The sequence below is a fragment of the Mustelus asterias genome, chromosome 18, assembly GCF_964213995.1.
Source record: "Mustelus asterias chromosome 18, sMusAst1.hap1.1, whole genome shotgun sequence".
Classification (NCBI taxonomy): domain Eukaryota; kingdom Metazoa; phylum Chordata; class Chondrichthyes; order Carcharhiniformes; family Triakidae; genus Mustelus; species Mustelus asterias.
In genome coordinates, this window is record NC_135818.1 from 64,134,829 (window position 1) to 64,155,219 (window position 20,391).

General features: G+C 41.7%; 1 protein-coding gene across 1 annotated transcript; it reads right to left on the bottom strand.

The window, feature by feature from the left end:
• Positions 1–5,354: 5,354 nt before the first annotated feature.
• On the bottom strand, positions 5,355–20,205 carry LOC144507216 (uncharacterized). Its single transcript, XM_078234154.1, has 5 exons — positions 20,159–20,205; positions 16,604–17,356; positions 14,698–14,919; positions 11,025–11,244; positions 5,355–7,527 (listed from the first exon to the last, which is right to left on the bottom strand). Exons 2-5 carry the CDS (start codon positions 17,283–17,285, stop codon positions 7,323–7,325), a joined length of 1,329 nt encoding a protein of 442 aa, XP_078090280.1. The 5' UTR covers positions 17,286–17,356; positions 20,159–20,205; the 3' UTR covers positions 5,355–7,322.
• Between the last annotated feature and the right edge of the window lie 186 nt (positions 20,206–20,391).

Genomic DNA, 20,391 nt, shown 5'->3' on the forward strand with positions numbered 1-20,391 from the left:
GCCAAAATGTTCCATGTTTGTTTTCAGAAACACTTTTTCCAATGGATAATTAGATGCAAATTGCAAAACACCACTCGATATTACGGACAAGCTAAAAGTCGAATTTGAATTATCTTTTGTCACTCAGAAGCACCACTATGATGGCTTGCCGACATAAATCACTCCGAGTTCCTGGTTCCAGGAAAAGGCACAAGTGCAAACCAGGTTGGACTTGATAGCAGCTATCTGTTTCTTTTTTCTACATGATAATGGACGGCTAAATGAATTTAAATAAATGTAATCACCCAAGGTTGTCGGGTGCAACAATTTCTGAAGTTATCACTAGCACGAATAGCTTACCGAAAATTGACGGTCGTGGGACTGTAGGGGGTGAGGTCCTTAAAATGATTACTATTACTAAAGAGGTAGTGCTTGGTAGGCTAATGGGACTAAAGGTAGACAAGTCCCCGGGCCCGGATGGAATGCATCCCAGGGTACTGAAAGAAATGGCAGAATAGCAGATGCGTTGGTTGTAATTTATCAAAATTCACTGGACTCTGGGGAAGTGCTGGCTGATTGGAAAACAGCTAATGTGACGCCACTGTTTAAAAAAGGAGGTAGACAAAAGGTGGGTAACTACAGGCCGGTTAGCTTAACGTCCGTAGTTGGGAAATTGCTGGAATCCATCATTAAAGAAAAAATAGCAGGCCATCTGGAAAAAAATGGTTCAATCAAGCAGACGCAGCATGGATTCATGAAGGGAAAGTCGTGTTTGATGAATTTACTGGATTTTTATGAAGATGTAACGAGTGCAGTTGACAGAGGGGAACCGGTGGATGTGGTGTTTTTGAATTTCCCGAACGTGTTTGATAAGGTGCCTCACAAAAGGTTGCTGCAGAAGATTAAGGTACACGAGTTGGGGGTAAAGTGTTAAGCGTGGATTGAGGATTGGCTATCTAACAGGATGTGGAGATGCCGGCGTTGGACTGGGGTAAACACAGTAAGAAGTTTAACAACACCAGGTTAAAGTTCAACAGGTTTATTTGGTAGCAAAAGCCACACAAGCTTTCGGAGCTCCAAGCCCCTTCTTCAGGTGAGTGGGAATTCTGTTCACAAACAGAGCATATAAAGACACAAACTCAATTTACATGAATAATGGTTGGAATGCGAATACTTACAACTAATCAAGTCTTTAAGAAACAAAACAACGTGAGTGGAGAGAGCATCAAGACAGGCTAAAAAGATGTGTATTGTCTCCAGACAAGACAGCCAGTGAAACTCTGCAGGTCCAGGAAACTGTGGGGGTTACAAATAGTGTGACATGAACCCAATATCCCGGTTGAGGCCGTCCTCGTGTGTGCGGAACTTGGCTATCAGTTTCTGCGCAGCAACTCTGCGCCGTCGTGTGTCGCGAAGGCCGCCTTGGAGAACGCTTACCCGAATATCAGAGGCCGAATGCCCGTGACCGCGGTTATTTGGTGACTATAGTGTCGGCATGGGGGGGACCAGGACACCTAAAAGCTTGAAGCTCTCGACCCTTTCTATTTCATCCTCATTGATGTAGCCAGGGGCATGTTCTCCTTTACACTTCCTGAAGTCGATGACAATCTCCTTTGTTTTGTTGACATTGAGGGAGAGATTATTGTTGCCGCACCAGTTCACCAGATTCTCTGTCTCATTCCTGTACTCTGTCTCCACATTGTTTGAGATCCGACCCACTACGGTGGTATCGTCAGTAAACTTGAAAATCGAATTGGAGGGGAACCAGTATAAGAAAGTGTTCTCATTCATCTATCTCAATTTTTTTCCACAGGTTGAGCAGTGGAGGCAAAAGACCCTGATGCCATTTGAGAAACAATTGGGCACTACAATATTAGATAGGATTGGGGTGTTTAGATCTCTCAGGATAGACAAATTGAAATGGGCCAAAAGATCTTCCTCGGTCAATAATGATCTTATCAGCATCAGTCCTCCTTCAGTACAAAAATATTCATATCATAGCTTGGGACAGCCAAAGAATCAACTAGCAATGCCAAGGAGTAGCAGCCCATGGTCATAATTCCCCAATATCCCTAAACTCCTAATCTCAGTCAATGTCAGGCATGAGGCCACAGAGAAAGATGCAAAATTCAAGAGAAAGATGCAAAATTCAAGGGAAAGGGGAATTGCTAAAAATCCTTGGCCAATTTCAGACACTAAGGAGTGATGTGCCTGCCCTCTTGTGGGTGAATGGTGCATGTTACAAAAAACACAATTAGGTCAAAACTGAATTAATGCTCAATTTGGTGAACTACAGAGAGCGGACTTCCCACACATGTAGTTGCAGTGCCCGTGACGTCAAAGCCAGCAGTGTCTGAAGCAACTGTCTGCATCAAAGATGGTGCAGGCCCTGTAGAGACTGAAGGAGGGGAAGCAGCAGCAGCTCTGCCAGAATACAGTGAGATGTTTGTTGTAAGGTACAGCGTGCAGTGATTGTATTCACCTCTTAGTTGGACTCGAGCAGTTACGGATATCCTTACATTAAATGATCTGGTTTGCAATTTGATGACTTCCACATAGCAGAAAAAAATTAAACTTCCAAATGGAAACTGCAAACACGGCTGCATTAGTTTCAGTGACTGGAAATTTAACTTCTTCGACTGAGGTAGCACAGCTCCTCAGTATGTACCTGGGATTACAGAATGGTTACACAACAGATGGAGGCCATTCGACCTGGCATGTCTATGCTTGTCCTCTAAAGTAGCAATTCAATTTACTTAGTGGCACTCCTTTGCCTTTTCCCCGTAGCCCTGCACATTTGTCCTTTTCAGATAATGATCCTATTGTCTTTTGAAAGGCTCAATTGAATCTGCCTCCCCACACTCTCAGCAGTACATTCCAGTTCCCAACCACGCACCGCGTGAAAAGGTTTTTCTTCATGTCACCATTGCTTCTTTTGCCAATTACCTTAAATCTGTTCCTTCTGGTTCTTGATCCTTCCAACAATGGAAAGTTTCTCCCTGGTTCAGACAGCTAATGCCAAAGGTCTAAAGAGCAACTAGGGAAGAAGCTAGAGAAATGAAGAAAAGTTTCCAGAAGGTCTGGACTTAAAGGGAACAAAGATGGAACTGAGAAACAGGATTCTGTTCAGGGACACCAGATAAAGCTAAGGAGAAATAAATTGATGAGGATACTAGACCAAGCTTTTTTAAAAGTAATCCTAAAGTTTGAAATGTCTATTGTCTGTAATTAAATTATAAAGTATTAACTGGATATCAGAATTGAAGTAAAAGAGAAAACCAGAAAGGGTTAATCAGAAATCCCGGCACAGACGGAAGATCTGGTCATAAAGGATCCTTTGGAAAATGTGAACTGGGTTCTGGAATGCGAGTCACTAAGTGAATGTACTGCTATGCGAGAAGATTTTAAAGCATATTTGGGGAGTGGAGTTTAGAAACTCTCAAATGACAATCATCTTGGGGGGAGGGGAGGGGGCTGAGGAGAAACCTGCAAACAATATTACCATGGTAACTTCAAATGGACTTCGTCATCCGTGTTAATTTTAAAATATGTGTATTAGTTAAGCTGGAAGAGGTGTAAAGGAGTATTGTGTTATAATCAATTTTGCATGTTTAATAAATGATTTTTTCTTGTTAAAACTAATTAACAGTTCTGTGACTCTGTTCCTCCATATCTTATAAAAAAAGTAAAAGTTACAGTCTTTTGAGCCAGGGTTCCATTCTGGAATCTCCCCATCTAGTTATATCAACTGGGATCATAACAATGCATATTTACCAAAATTCCTTTGCTCTTCAACCCCTTGAGAATTGTATCCTTTATTTTATGTTTTCTCTCTGCATTCTTCAAACCAAAATGAATCACTTCACACTCCTCTGCATTAAATTTAATCTGATACTTGTCCACCCACTCAACCAACCTATCAGTATTTTAAAGTTCTACACCATCCTCATGGTTCACAAGTTTCGTATCATTCAAAATTTTTGAAACTGTGCCTGTACACCAAGTGCTACATCATTAATATACATCAGGAAAGCAGTGGTCCTTACACTGATCCCTGGAGAACTCCACTCTAACTTTGCTTACAATTCTTGTTGAGCAGCACTTTATAAAATGCTATTTTTAAGCCCAGGTATACCACATCAACAGCATGACCCTCATCAACCCTCTCTGTTGACTCATCCAAACACACAATTAAGTTAGTTATGCACGATTTGTCCATAACAAATCCATGTTGGCTTCCTTATTCAACCTACATTTACCCAAGTGAATTTTGTCCTTTTTATCATCTCTAAAAGCTTCCCTCCACCAAGATCAAACACATTGACCTATAATTGCTGAGCCTATCCTTACACCCTTTTTTTGAACAAGGATGTAATATTTGCAATTCTTCAATCCTCTTGGATAATCTCTGAGCAAGGAAGATTTTAAAATTATGGTCAGTGCCTCCATAATTGCCTCACTTCCTTCAGTATCTTTAGATGCATCTCATCCAGTTCTCGTGCCTTAACAACACAGCCTATCCAATAGCTATTCCTCAACAATTTTAAATCCTTCAGTGCCTGAACTACCACCATTTTCACCATGACCTGGGCAACATTTTCTTCCTTGCTAAGACTGATACAAAGTATTAATTTAATACCCCAGCCATGTCCTCTGCCTGGTCCCTAATCAAATCAGCCCCATTCCTCCTCTTATCATCTTTTTACTATTATATACCAATAGAAAACTTTTGGCCTTTTTTTTTGCTGCCAGTGTCCTCATGTTCTCTCTTTGCTTCTCTCATTTGATTTTTCAATTCCCCTCAGAACTTGCTAAATTCAGCCTGGTTCTCAATTATATTATGCACTAACATCTGTCATTAGCACATTTTTTGCTGCTTCATCTTCACCTCCATTTCTTTTGTCATCTGGGGAGCGCTGGTTTTTATTGCCCAGACTTTCCCTTTCATAGGAATATACCTTAACTGTGTTCAACCATCTCATTTTAAAGGCAGCCAGTAACAATTTTACTTGCTAATCTGTGATTTCAATTTATCTGGGTCAGATCCATGCTCATCCCAACGAAGTCAGCTTTCCTCCAGTTAATTATTCTTACTCTGGATTGTTCCTTGTCCTTTCAAACAGCCAACCTACACCTTATGATACAATGATCAACTGTCCCCTAAATGTTTCCCTACTGACATTTGATCCACTAAGCCCACCTCATTGTCAAGTACCAGCTACCTCCTTTCTGGTTCAACTTGAAACATTCTGCTGTAGAAAACTCTCCCAAATACTATCTGGGATCTCTTGCCCCTCTCTGTCCATATCACTGTGTTACCTAAATCGCACTGATTAGTATGCTATATAGAGTTGAAGTTACATCACAATCTGATTATTTAGCAGAACTATTTTTTATTTATAAGCAATCCTCTGCATTGGGATACAGAAAGCATGGACTCCCAGCCTAATCTATCATGTTTCTGACAACTACTGTTGATAGTGACCTTTAGGCCATGAGATGGGGTTTTCAATTCAAAGCCTGGACTTTAAGCCAGAGAGGGTTTGCCAGGTTAGAGGGCGAGATGCCATGGAGGCATAAATAGACCATAAGGGGAAACAGCTGAAGATCAGAACACTATGCAGCATAGTGTGCAGGAAAGGGGATTTCTTTTTATTCTTTCATAGAATGTGAACAGCAACATCGCAACAGCACTTGTTGCCCATCTCTAATTGCCCACAAACTGAGTGGCTTGCTAGACCTTTGAGACGACAGTTAAGAGTCAACCACATTGCTGTCGATCTGGAATCACGTGTAGATCAGACCAGGTAAGAATGGCAGATTTCCTTCCTTAAAAGGACATTACAACAATTAATGATGGCTTCATGGAAACCATTCCTGAGACTGGCGTTATAATTCCAGATTTATTAATGGAATTTACATTCCACCAGTTGCTGTGCTGGGATCTGAACCCAAGTTCCCCATGGGCCTCTTGATTACCAGTCCAGTGACATCACCACTATGCCACCATCTTCCCTCTGAGGCGAGGAGCGGCAAGGACTTGGCAGTGGGGTAGGTGAAAGGCAGCGGAGGGAGCAGAATGATAAAGGAATGTGCTTGCCTTGTCAATTATACTTAACACAGTCCCTCAGTCTTCCAATCAAATGCCATTTCCCCAACTGGCAACCAATAACCTAACAGTAAGCTCAACAGATTCAGGGCAACATTACTGACTAGCCATTTTTACCTGGGGTCCAACCTCTGCACAGTGTAGATATCAAATGGCTGAGATCCCAAAAGCTGAGCAGTGAGAGTTACAACCTTGTGTCTTAAAGCATGTCAGAGCTGCAGCTGTTAAGATGCCCTCTCAAAACTATCGTATCACATTAAAAAGGTTTATCTGTTGTATTAATAAATTAAATGACAAATGGCATTCAAACTTGCCATATGGCCACAAAAGTTACAATAAAGTTTAAGCCACTCTGTTAGTCATTAATGATGCTTCAACTGTTATTGAGACCCCCAACTAGCTCTCAGCTTAGTATGAGGCAATGAACATTGCATTTAGTAGTATATTATGCACTCTATTGAAAATACTGTATAATGAAATTACCATTGTTTGATAGGGCCTTATGCTTTTAATAGAAATCGGGTTTCTTGGGGTTAGGCAGAAGAATATAACTTTTCATTTTTCTTAAAAAAAGCCCTTTAGACAGAAGGCTGTCTCCTGTCATGCCAAGATGAGCTATGAAGGGCTTTCATGTTCGCAATAAGCTGAGTCTTTCGTTTTGCTGGTATTTCTAGGGTTATGGGAATAGAGTGGGAGAATGGGAATGACTAGGTTGCTCTACGGAGAGTTGGAATGAACTGACGAGGTCAAATGATCTCTTCATTCCCCAAAATGACAATATTCCCCACAAAACATTATCAATTTTACTTGTGTCAAATAAAGTTTCCCTGGCAAACAAGGAAAACATAATCCTAAAAACCTGACAACCTGTTTTGATAGTGAGAGAAATGTTTATGTAGTCCTAAAATACCACGTGATTTCAAAACCCCCAAGATGTATGCGTATCTTGAGCAACAGTTGCCCTTATTGTCATGTACATCCAATTTAGAATGGCAGATAACAATAAATCCATTACTGTTGTATTTATGAAACAATATTAAATAATAGAAACCTTGTTCCGCTATTGACAATAGCCATTTTTTTCTGCTTAAAATACAATCTATATATAAATGCATTGAATATCTTTATGCATTTCTGCCTGTCAAGAGTTTAGCATTGAAGTTGTCAATCCAGTTGAATCCTGATCACGTGCATGGCATTTATTCAGTTCTCAAGCCAACCTCATCTCATCACCTCACAGATTGAGAATAAAACTGCAATCACATTGGTTATGGTTTTTCTTGCTCTTCTGAGCAACGTGCACTCTGTTGTCAGTTAAAGTTCGAAACTGCTTCATTGCTGCTCCTGTTAGGTGTGGATTGTTTGAAATTATGATTTCCTTTAGGAAGGCCAGCTCCACGAAGCCGAACAAAATGTCCGATTTCAACAACCTACACCCGCTGGAAAAGGAGAGAAAATAAAATCAGGTGGTTTCATAAGAATTTACAGAAACTATAGAAAACTCAAAATATTTTCCTTCATCCACAAAGTTAAGCAACCGGTTAGTAAAGAAGTTCCAAAAAATGAATTGATAATTCAAGAAATTCCCATTCTATGCCACCACTAGGAGGATTTGTTCCTAACATTTTACATATGAATATGACAAAGCAGGAAAAGACAGTTCACCCTCAAGTTAGCTCCACACTCAAGATACTTGGAGCATCATAGCTAGATAATTCCCACCCCCCATGGCCACATAATCTCCTGGGAGAGACAAGAAATTTTTTTAAAAGCACCAATAAAGGAAAAAAAATTGAAACACTCTCTGACCAGTTTCCACCAACAGTACGAGTCTCAATGATCTAAATCAGCATTCTTACTTAGAACAGACTTCTTGTATGTAATAAAGAATACAGCAAAGTAAACCACAGCAAATCAAACAATTCAATACTGCATTGATAATATTAAAAATCTTTGTTGGTTTCCTAACTTTTGAGAACTACGTATTTTCACATATCAAATTCTATAGTAACCAAATCAAAATTAAACCTCCACACAATTTGTCTTTTTAAGAGTTCAGGAGTGTTACTATTTCAGTTTGCACTTACTTAGTATTATTATAACTACCATTCTGAGTTTGTAGTGGGAAATTACACTGATTGACGATTTGCGTTTTCAAACAATGGGTGTGATCATCAACTATCATCTGGACCTCTGATGACTGGCAGCTGAAAGCTTAGCATTGACTTTGTGCACCCAGCTACCAGACTGACGCAACCTTCAGGTACAAAGTTGGCATTAAATAATCCTGCCGAAACAAAAAAGAGGTTGTTCCAAAATGCAAAAATCGAGGTCCTCTGACAGTTGTAGGATCCTGATTCCAGCCTTCAAGGAGAAATAGGCAACACCTGCCAGTTCCATTTCCTCCAGACACAGAGCACTAACGGGTGGTCCTTATAAGGAATCACTGGAGTTATGTCCATTATTAATTTAGGAGACCTTTTGGGGGCCAGTTCTCCTCCAAGTCTCTCAAAATTTGTCGGTCCAATGCTGGTGTGTTGAATGCCTCCAGCATAGTCTCCTCCCCTCACTACAGCCCCAATCAATGCCCTCTCTCTCCCCTCAATGGGCCCTGCCGAATAGGAGTATCTGAATAATTTCCTTCTTCACTAAACCGAGCAGCTGCAGAGGAACACCCTGCAGCTTATCGTGAAAACGTGAATGAGATCTGCAGCTAAAAGAGGTTTAGGCCTCCTGGCTGCAATGCTGGGTGGGCAAACTGCTGATTTGATTTGATTTGTCACATGTATTGGTATACAGCGAAAAGTATTGTTTCTTGTGCGCTTTACAGACAAAGCATATCGTTCATAGGAAACGAGAGAATGCTGAATGTAGCATTAGTCATAGCTCAGGTATAGAGAAAGATCAACTTAATGCGAGGTAGGTCCATTCAAAAGTCTGATAGCAGCAGGGAAGAAACTGTTCTTGAGTCGGTTGGAACATGATCTCAGATTTTTGTATCTTTTTCTCGATGGAAGAAAGTGGAAGAGAGAACGTCTAGGGTGCGTGGGGTCCTTAATTATGCTGGCTGCTTTGCCGAGGCGGCAGGAAGTGTAGACAGAGTCAATGGATGGGAGGCTGATTTGTGTGATGGATTGGGCTACATTCATGACCTTTTGTAGTTTCTTGCGGTCTTTTTTGGACAGAGCAGGAGCCATACCAAGCTGTGATACAATCAGAAAGAATGCTTTCTATGGTACATCTGTAAAAGTTGGTGAGAGTCGTAGCTGACATGCCAAATTTCCTTAGCCTTCTGAGACAGTTTGGTGCCCATTTGGCACACAGCCTGAACTTCCACCCTCCATTGTGTCATTTTCAGTACTGAACTTTCTCCATTACTGTTTGTCTAAACTCCCCCCATTGTGTGGAGGTTACGTGAAGAAGATTGAGAGACTGAACATCAAGGCAAGATGTCACTTGTGCCACAGAAGAACATAACAGTAGAACGGGGCCTTTCCTAAATGAAAGCAACGTTTTAACATGATTACTGTTTTTCCTGAGTCTCCTCCCTTGGTCATAAGCTAAACATGTTTGATGCTGTCTCTGAAAATGTGGGCGGCATTGTGGCACACCGCCTCATAGTACCAGAGATTTGATTCCCGACTTGGGTCACTGTCTGTGCGGAGTCTGCATACTCTCCCCGTGTCTACGTGGGTTTCTTCCAGGTGCTCCGGTTTCCCCTCTCAGTCCGAAAGACGTGCTGGCTAGGTGCATTGGCCATGCTAAATTATCCCTCAGTGTACCCAAATAGGCTATGGAATTTTTGCAGTAACTTCATTGCAGTGTTAATGTAAGCCTACTTGTGATACTAATAAATAAATAAATGAAAACTGCTTAAATAGTGGTGTTCTCTCCGACTACTGGGTGCATCGATTGCAATGCAAGGAGAAAAATCAGCAATCAGCCACAATTTTCAGAAATTGAAGTCAACACCCAGAAATTTCTCTCTGCCTTGTTTGTTGCAATAAAAAGTACATTTGCAAGTTAGCAATACCATCCTAATTTAAAAGCAGCAGCAGAGCCAGGTAAAGAAGTAAAAGGATCATTAAAGCAAATGACTGTGGATGCTGGAATCTGAAAGTGAACCAGGAAATGCTGAAAAATCTCAGCAGGTCTGACAGCATCTGCGTCATCCAGACTCAAAACATTAGCTCTATTCTCTCTTCACAAATGTTGTCAGACCGGGTACAGGTATCATGCTGGTGTGACACTTAGCCATTAGACCAGCATAATCTCAGATGTGAACACTGGTCTTTGCAAAGGTAACTTCAGAAAAGGTGGACATTAGATTTAGAATCATAGAATCCTACAGTGCAAGAGGAGGCCATTCGGCCCATCGAGTCTGCACCGACCACAATCCCACCCAGGCCCCATTCCCACAGTCCCGTGCATTTACTCTAGCTAGTCCCCCTGACACTAAGGGGCAATTTTAGCATGGCCAATCCACCTAACCAGCACATCTTTGGAGTGTGGGAGGAAACCAGAACACCCGGAGGAAACCCACACAGACACGGGGAGAATGTGCAAACACCACACAGTAAGAAGTCTCGCAACATCAGGTTAAAGTCCAACAGGTTTATTTGGGGGCAAAATGGAGGAGATCTACAAGGTGCTACCAAATAAACCTGTTGGGTTTTAACCTGGCGTTGTGAGACTTCTTACTGTGCCTACCCCGAGTCCAACGCCGGCGTCTCCACATCAAACTCCACACAGACAGTGACCCAAGCCAGGAATCAAACCCGGGTCCCTGGCACTGCGACGCAGCAGTGCTAACCACTGTGCTGCCCCAGCTGTTTGCTAGGCTAAAAGATGAAAAAACTGTGAATCATCCACAATATCCTATTTATGCGTGTATATGTATACTTAAAACACATAGTATACATACGATGTAATTTACCTAAGATCAAGGCTCTGCAGAAAAGGAAACTGTTTGGGTAATTTCTTTAACATTATTTCAGTAATACCACTGCACAGCACCAAGCCTAGATGTTTCAGAGTTTTTCCTGAAGAATCAGATAGAAGCTGCACATCCGCATCAGAGAGTCTTGTACATATCAAATCCAAGCTTGTGAGGTTCGAAGGTAAAATCTTCACATACTCAGCAAGAGGTCCAGTCCCTGGGAAGGTACACATTTAAATGATGAGTAGATTAGTCCATTCGAAATAATCTTCCTTCAGATGGCCCTCCTCACACAAATTGTGTATTATATAATATATACATTATATACATTAATATCTTGTAAAGTCAGCAGCAAAAGGAAAAGTGCAGAGAGTTTGTTAAAATATAGCTAATTTTGCAACTCTATGATTTCAGTTTGAATATATAAATAAAAAATACTGGACACACACAATAGGTTAAAATCAATATGAATGAGAAAGGCAAATTAATGTTTCAATTGGATTATTCTTCAGAAATAGTGATGAAAGGTCCCACCCTAAATGTGTTTTTTTTTAATTTATTTGATGGAATGGAGACTTCAATAGATAGAAAGGCCAGCCTTTATTGCCCATCAATAACTGAATTAAGTGGCTTACTGGGCCATGTTAGAGGGGAGTTAAAAGTCAACCATATTACTGTGGACCTGGAGTCACATGTAGGCCAGACCAGGCAAGGAAGGCAGATTTCCTTCCCTAAAGGACATTAGTGAACCAGATGGATTCTAACAACAATCGATGATAGTTTTACGGTCATCATCAGACTTTTAATTCCCCATTTCGTTCTCTTTAATTAAGTTTAAATTCCAGCTGCTGGGGTGGGAATTGAACCAGTCTACCCAGAACATTAGTCTGGGTTTCTGGATGACCAGCTCTGTGGAGTTACCACTTTGCTACTATCTATCCTACATGTTCCACTAAGTTCAGATCAGCTGATAGAACTAGTTTTTAGTCAAGTATGATTCCAGAACTTTGGAACAGAATATTACAGCACCAATATTCCAACATAACTTTGGAATAGAATATTACTGCACCAAAGATGAACATTTGGCCGAAGGAAAGGTGATGGCCTAGTGGTATCATCACTAGACTATGAATCCAGAAACTCAGTTAACGTTCTGGGCACCCGAGTTTGAATCCTACCACGGTAGATGATGGAATTTGAATTCAATAAAAAGATACCTGGAATTAAAGAATCTACTGATGACCATGAAATCATTGTTGATTATCTGAAATCTGCCGTCCTTACCTGGTCTGGCCTACATGTGACTCCAGAGCCACAGCAATGTGGTCGACTCTCAACTGTCCTCGGGCAACTAGGGATGGGCAATAAATGCTGGCCAGCCAGCGATGCCCATGTCCCACAAATGATTAAACATCATGCCAATGTCAGTCCTTGGTAAAGCTACTCAGCTAGTTCCATTAGCCTGTACTTTCCTCATTGTGCTATAATCTCTTTCTCCTCCAAGTATTTATCTAATTCTCTTTTGAATATTACAATTGAATCTGCTTGGACCAGGCAGCGCATTCCAGATCACAACAACTCACTATGTTAAAAAAAAAATCCTCATGTTAATTCTAGTTCTTTTGTCAATCAATCACCCAAATCTACATCCTCTAGCTACCGGCCATTCTGCATTGGAAACTGGTTTCCAATGTCTACTCCAATAAAACTGTTCAATATTTTGAACACCTTTACCAAATCTCCTCTCAATCTACTCTCTCGAAGGAGCTTATTTAGACTGATGCTTCAATGCAGTGTGTTTTGGAAGTGCCATCTTGTAACAGTAAACGGTAAAGTTGCCATAATCCCGGGTGTCAAGAGGCTGCTCTCCCCTTTGTGGGTTTTACACAAAAAGAAAAAGATGTGGTTTGCACATGTAGATTCAAAATAACAACAAGAGGTTTATTGAAGGAGATGTTCCCTGTACAGAATAGAAAAGCCTATGAAACACCCAAATAACATCACCAAATCATGTGACCAGCTCTTAAAGCGATCATGTAACCACTTAAATATATAACACGGACCTGCTCTCTGCAAACAAAAGGAATATGTTCAAGCCTTGCACCTTTTTCTAAAATTACCAGGGAACCTGTAGTGCCCCATTGCTATCTCCATGGCAATGCCTCGCCCAGTGTTGACTTGCCAACCAATCAGCATCCTTTTCTCCTGTGGTATAAGTAATTGAGGTTGTTTGAAATTTTGGTATTCTTGTGTTTGCCCTGATGAGAGCAAGATGAAAAACTTTTTTCAGTCACATTCAGATTCACAATTCTTTGTGTATGGGAATTTCTCCTCAGCACAGTAATGCTAATAGCAGATCCCTCATCCAAAATTATTTATACCTTATTGATTTATCACAAACAGCAGGATTCCAAATTTTTTTAAAATCAGAAATATTTTCTCATCTAGAACAAGAGGTCACAGGTATAGGTTGAGAGGTGGTCGATTTCAACACTGAGATGAGGAGGAACTACTTCTCGCAGAGGGTCATGAATTTGTGGAACTCGCTGCCCCATAGTGCAGTGGAGTCTGAATTGTTAGGTAATATACTTTGAATAAAAAAAGGGATAAAGGGAACAGGAGGGGAGATGGATTTGAGTCCCAGGGGAGATCAGCCATGATGTGATTGAATGTCGGAGCAGGCTCAAAGGGCTGAATTAGCCTACTTTTGCTCCTAATTCCTATGTCCCCACTGCCTGCCATGACTATACCGGTGGTTATTTCATTGTAATCTGGTGTGGTCACGAAAACCTTCTACCTAGGAAGGGTCTACACAAGGAACATTATATTTTCTTTCAAGTACTGTTCTTGTGCAATCATTAATCTGTTTATAACAAATTAACTACCCTTCAGCCCACTTATCTATCTCTAACCACCTCCTACCTAGCAGTCACGTCTGAAACCTCCGTTCCTTTAACGTCGGCTACTTGCGTATCTCTCCCATCAACCCCAACCCAGCAACCTCCTTGCCCTTTCACCCCATCACTGCCAGATGTGCCTTCAGATGCTTAGGATCCGTGCGTTAGAATCTTAACGTTCTCTCTGGCTCAGCGCCCACTTCTTCCTTCTGCTTTTCTTAACTATCTTGCTCCTTTCACCTCTACTTTTAAAGGAACTAGATAAATACAAATTATTACAGCTGTTAAAATGGTGTAAAAAAAAAGTCACTATTGCAATAACGCCAGTCAGAGATTCTATGCCGAAATGTTTTCTTCCAGGATATCTCCTTGCGACAGTCTAAAAGACAAAACTAGGTTTAAAAACATGTTTGATCGAGTCAGTGGCAAATGGTGTTCCATGGAGCACTTCAAAGTATCGAGCAGTCCTGCAAACTCCATTGACCCTTTAATCAGAATTAAGATCAATGATTACAAAAAATTCTCTAATTTAAAGAGCAATATTGCAAGTGAATTTTAAAATGTAGCTGACGCACAGTGGATGAGCCAAAAATAGAATACAATTTAGGCACATGTCTGATCAACACATTCCAATATTCAACAGGAAATCAGTCATGGGATCGTATCAAAAATAACTTTGAATATTAGTAGACACACTACATTTTACTAGATTTCTTGCTTTAAAAAGGAACAGCTATACATGAGATCAAATTTATTTACAAAAATCTACTTACAACTAAGCTCCAATTCAATGATGCTCGGCAAGTTCTTCAACATGCTGTGCACAAAATTGCTGTCCATTGATATGGGTAGCTTGCTGAGACTCACTGAAATGCTACTGACATTCGACAGCTGCTGGAGTGCTGCCTCAGACAGCGGACCATTGATGCTATTCAGCAGGCTCAGCTTCTCCAGCTGAAGACGTGGAACGCAATGTTGCTCAAAGCCATTACATTCTGTAAACACAAACATTGTGATTCTGATTCACGTGCTCGGTAGCTCTTTTTCCAACTAACATTGCTCCTTTAGTTCCAGTATTCATTAAACTACAAGGAATTGTTCATGGTTAGTCAGTCTACTACGACAGTTGAATGATACCATATACCAATTATACAGAGTATTATTCCACTGCTACAACACTGTTGTATTCATTTCAGACCACAATGTCTAGTTTGTGTAAATAGACACATCCCGCTGTCAGATTTCTTGCCAGAGATACTCTAGTTTTGTGATAAGCAAAAATGGAACCAAGGATGGTTCCACTTAGCTGAATCTGGAAAAGCGACTTGAAGGAGAATAACATGGTTGACAGTGGCAAAGGCTGCCAAGAGGATAAGAATCAAAAGTGCATTATAATCACACAAAAGAACAAAGAATACAGCACAGGAACAGGCCCTTCGGCCCTCCAAGCCTGCACCGGTCGTGTGCCCCACTAGACCATCTTGTGTATCCCTCTATTCCCAGTCTGTTCATGTGGTTATCTAGATAAGTCTTAAACGATCCCAGCGTGTCCGCCTCAATCACCTTGCTTGGCAGTGCATTCCAGGCCCCCACCCCCCTCTGGCAGGGAATGTGATTTTTGACTTTGATCAGGGTCATGACAATGCTGTTAAAAAGGGCAGAAAATGGTTTGGAGAATTGGTTATGGTTTGCTCTCCAGGATCATCCTCAAGTCATGGTAACTTTTGACAGCGAAGAGACACATTATTATTTTAATCATTCAAGGGATGTGGGCTTCACTGGCTAGACCAGCATTTATTACCCATCCCTAATTGCCCTCGAGGTGGTGGTGGTGAGCTACCTTCTTGACCCACTGCAATCCATGTGGTGTTAGGGAGGAAGCTCCAGGACTTTGATTCAGCAACAGTAAAGGAACGGCGATATATTTCCAAGTCAGGATAGCAAATGGCATGGAGGTAAACTTCCAGATGATGGGGTCCCTACGTATCTTCTGCCCCTGTCCTTCTATTTGGCAGTGGTTATGGGTTTGGATGGCGCAGTCTAAGGAGCCTTGGTGAGTTCCTGCGGTGCATCTTGTAGATGGTACACACCGCTGCTACTGTGCCTCAGTGGTGGACGGATTGAATGTTTGTAGACAAGGTGCCAATCAAACAGGCTGCTTTGTCCTGGATCATGTCATACTTCTTGAGTGTTGTTGGAGCTGCACTCATCCAGGCAAGTGGAGTGTATTCCATCACACTCCAGGTTAGTTTGTGGACAGACTTGAGAAATCAGGAGATGAGTTATTCACCAGAGGATTCCAAGCCTCTGACCTACTCTTGTAGTCATAGTACGTACATGGCTTGTCCAGTTAGGTTTATGGTCAATAGTAACCCCTAGAATGAATCTCTCCTAACTTCCACCCTATCATAGATTGACCCGTTTGCCCTTTTTCCTATCTTTCACTTCATTAAAACTCTTACATCTCCAATGAAAGGTCATCAACCTGAAATGTTAATTCTATTTCTCCCTCCAGAGTCTTGGGTTTTGCCTCGATCAAGGTGGCTCTACAGATGGGTAGGTAGCATCGCAACTAAGTGACATTTGTTGGATGAATCATTGGGTCTTTTCTTCTCCGTTATTTCTGCATTTTCTTATCAAATCACCTGAATAATTATTTCGCCAAAGTCTTTATCTTACCTGTCGGTTTGGAATTTGTTACTTCTGGTGATGTAAAACATAATGATAAATTTTCCGATTTGTCCACAGAACTCAGCGACAGCTCCCTCAGTTTTGGCAATCGAAACAAAACATATTGAAGTGATGTTGAAGAAGGGCTTTTCTGCCTTGCGTGAAGAGTCAACGCTTGTAATTTTGTTAATTCTGCAAGGTGGCACAAAGAACTGTTCTGGATAAATGCCGAAGTGCATAAAACCAAGTGAGTCAGTTGTTTAAAGGCAACCACTTCTCTTAGCAGCTCTTGATCTTGCATTTGTAATTTACAGTTCAGCTGTAACTTCTGCAAGTTTGTGAGCGATCTCAAAGTGCGTAGACTTTCCAGGCTCTTTTTTACATCAATAGTAACAGCTGTCAGGTCAGGAAGTAAGTTCAACATCCTCTGCCATTGCTTCTGTGTTGCTTCCCTAATCACCACAGATCTTATTCGCCTCTTTCTTAATGTTCTCCAAAAAAGGGAGTTGCAGCTTTGTAAACTTTTCAGGACAACAGTACTGTTTGTCCACAAGGTAGGATGATCGATTAACCGTTGTAAGTACTTGCAGGTTGCACGAATGTTTGCCTTCTCGTCAAGCGTTAGATATCTAAATATTTCCAATAATACATCCTGAGGTAGGTTTAACCAATGATGACCTACTTTTGCCATGTTGGTTATAAAATCGTAACCTTCCTTAATGCATGTCTTGGTGTCTGCGCCAGCATTTTCTATACTAGCACCTATGGGAAAACAAGAAAATATTTCAGTACTTGACAATGGCTTTTCAACATATTATAGAATCCCTAGTTCAGAAGGCCATTCGGCCCTTTAAGTCTGCATCGACTCTCCGACAGAGTATCTTACTCAGGCACACCCCATGCCCTATCCCCCAACCCTACGCATTTACCCTGCTAATCCCTGAACCTACACATCTTGGGACACTAAGAGGCAATTTATTATGGCTAATCCACCTAACCTGCTCATTATATTAGTCTTCTTTTTAATTTATGTTTAGATTCAGACAAATTTCCATTCTAAAAGCATTCTATTACAATATATTTTTTGTTTTCATACTTTTCATTTTTTGTTTACACATACAAACTTATTGTGTTGTCTTGGAACAATATGGGTGTGTACAAAAGTAGCAATGGTATACATTGTCCCCCTGCTTCTTGAGTATAGAACATAGAACATAGAAAGCCACAGCACAAACAGGCCCTTCGGCCCACAAGTTGCGCTGATCATATCCCTACCTCTAGGCCTATCTATAGCCCTCAATCCCATTAAATCCCATGTACTCATCCAGAAGTCTCTTAAAAGACCCCAACGAGTTTGCCTCCACCACCACCGACGTCAGCCGATTCCACTCACCCACCACCCTCTGAGTGAAAAACTTACCCCTGACATCTCCTCTGTACCTACCCCCCAGCACCTTAAACCTGTGTCCTCTCGTAGCAACCATTTCAGCTCTTGGAAATAGCCTCTGAGAGTCTACCCTATCCAGACCTCTCAACATCTTGTAAACCTCTATCAGGTCACCTCTCATCCTTCGTCTCTCCAGGGAGAAGAGACCAAGCTCCCTCAACCTATCCTCATATGGCATGCCCCCCAATCCAGGCAACATCCTTGTAAATCTCCTCTGCACCCTTTCAATGGCTTCAACATCTTTCCTGTAATGAGGTGACCAGAACTGCGCGCAGTACTCCAAGTGGGGTCTAACCAGGGTCCTATAAAGCTGCAGCATTATCTCCCGACTCCTAAACTCAATCCCTCGATTAATGAAGGCTAGTACGCCGTACGCCTTCTTGACCGCATCCTCCACCTGCGAGGCCGATTTAAGAGTCCTATGGACCCGGACCCCAAGGTCCTTCTGATCCTCTACACTGCTAAGAATGGTACCCTTCATATTATACTGCTGCTTCATCCCATTGGATCTGCCAAAATGGATCACTACACACTTATCCGGGTTGAAGTCCATCTGCCACTTCTCCGCCCAGTCTTGCATTCTATCTATGTCTCGCTGCAACTTCTGACATCCCTCCAAACTATCCACAACACCACCTACCTTGGTGTCGTCAGCAAACTTACCAACCCATCCCTCCACTTCCTCATCCAGGTCATTTATGAAAATGACAAACAGCAAGGGTCCCAGAACAGATCCCTGGGGCACTCCACTGGTCACTGACCTCCATGCAGAGAAAGACCCCTCCACAGCCACTCTCTGCCTTCTGCAGGCAAGCCAGTTCTGGATCCACAAGGCAACAGCCCCTTGGATCCCATGCCCTCTCAGCCCACTGTGACCACAGAGCAAATCTCAGAATTTTGATCCAATTCACAGTATCGTGGACCACTTTTTAATGATCATTTCCTTCCATTTTTCACCAGTTAGCTTCTGGTGAAAAATAGTTTAACCTATTAAAAGTCAGAGAATCAAATACTTTATTTGTCTGATATTCGATACATAGACAAATTGCTGCACCATCAGAGGAGCTGTCTTTTAGCTGAGATCTTAAGCAAGATCTGTCTGTTCAGGTGGATGTAAAAGATGGCACTATTGAATGGACATCAGCAGTTCTCTCGAACACCACTGTGAAAAATAACCCAATTATTTATCTTATTGCTCTTTGTGACCTTGCTGGGACTAAGTTGGTTACTACATGTGCAATCTCACTGAAAAGAGACATGTTGAGTGCAAGGCACATCAAGACAAACAGAAAAATGCCAAATTTCAAACAATCACAACAATTTATACTACAGGAGAAGCTGCTGAATGGTTGGCAACTCGAAGTGGCTGGTCTCAAATTACCCAAGAAAGGCAAAGCATCTGAAAAATTCAAACAACAGGTTAAGAAAACTGTTTCACAAATACTACTATGCAGTGACTACAAGTGGCATTTTCCACTAACAAGCTGCTCCCATCAGTTCAAAAGGTTCTGCCTCCCACATTATTCCCTCCCCTGCTTTCTCACAACCTGATGCATTTTTCTGCCCATTTCATGTCATATACTACTGAGCATGATCACCACCCTTCAAGTAACTGTATTTCAGATCACAGAATCCATTGTTTTTAAAAATATATGCACCTCTTCCCTTTGGTTCTTTACCAATCATCTTAAATCTGTGTCTCCCAATTAAAACCCCATAGAAACTTCTCATAACTTTGAACACCTACATTAAATCTCCCCCTTGACCCTCCTCTCTGGAGAACAATCACAGCTTAATTGGTCTTTGCCCAGGACTGAAGGCCCTTTTTCTGGTACCATCACCGCAAAACCTTGCCCCTCTTCCCTAAAAAGTGCTTTTTCTGCACCTCCTCCCGAAAGTGCTTTTATTTCCCCCAGAGTGAGACACAACATTCCAACTTAGACCTAACCAGAGATTTAAAGATTTTTGCAAGAACTTTCTTCCTATACTCTATGCTCCAATTTATAAAGTCAGATCTTAAAAAAAAACACACATATTACACTTTTTGTCTGAGATAGAAAGAAGTTTGCAGAAAGCACACGCCAACACATGTCTCTCTTCCACATGAGCTATTCTACCTGGTCACAAGTCTCTTCCCTTTAAGGAACAGCGCGCTAATGAGCCCACGCATGCGCGACGCTAAGCATTGGTGTCCGTCCAGCCCATACGCATGCGCAACGCCAAAGCATTGGAGTTCTGTCTCACCCACACGCATGCGCGACGCCAGGCATTGGTGTTGGTCCAGCCCACACGCATGCGCAACGCTAAGAATTGGTGTCCGTCCAGCCCATACGCATGCGCAACGCCAGAC

Excerpts from the sequence above, each read along its gene's own strand:
- LOC144507216 (XM_078234154.1), bottom strand. The coding sequence starts at position 17,285 with ATGGCAAAAGTAGGTCATCATTGGTTAAACCTACCTCAGGATGTATTA. Across the intron at positions 11,245-14,697 it reads CATTGAATTGGAGCTTAGTT|GGACTGGACCTCTTGCTGAG; the intron begins GTAAGTAGATTT and ends GTACCTTCCCAG. Across the intron at positions 7,528-11,024 it reads CTGCAGAGCCTTGATCTTAG|CGGGTGTAGGTTGTTGAAAT; the intron begins GTAAATTACATC and ends CTCCTTTTCCAG.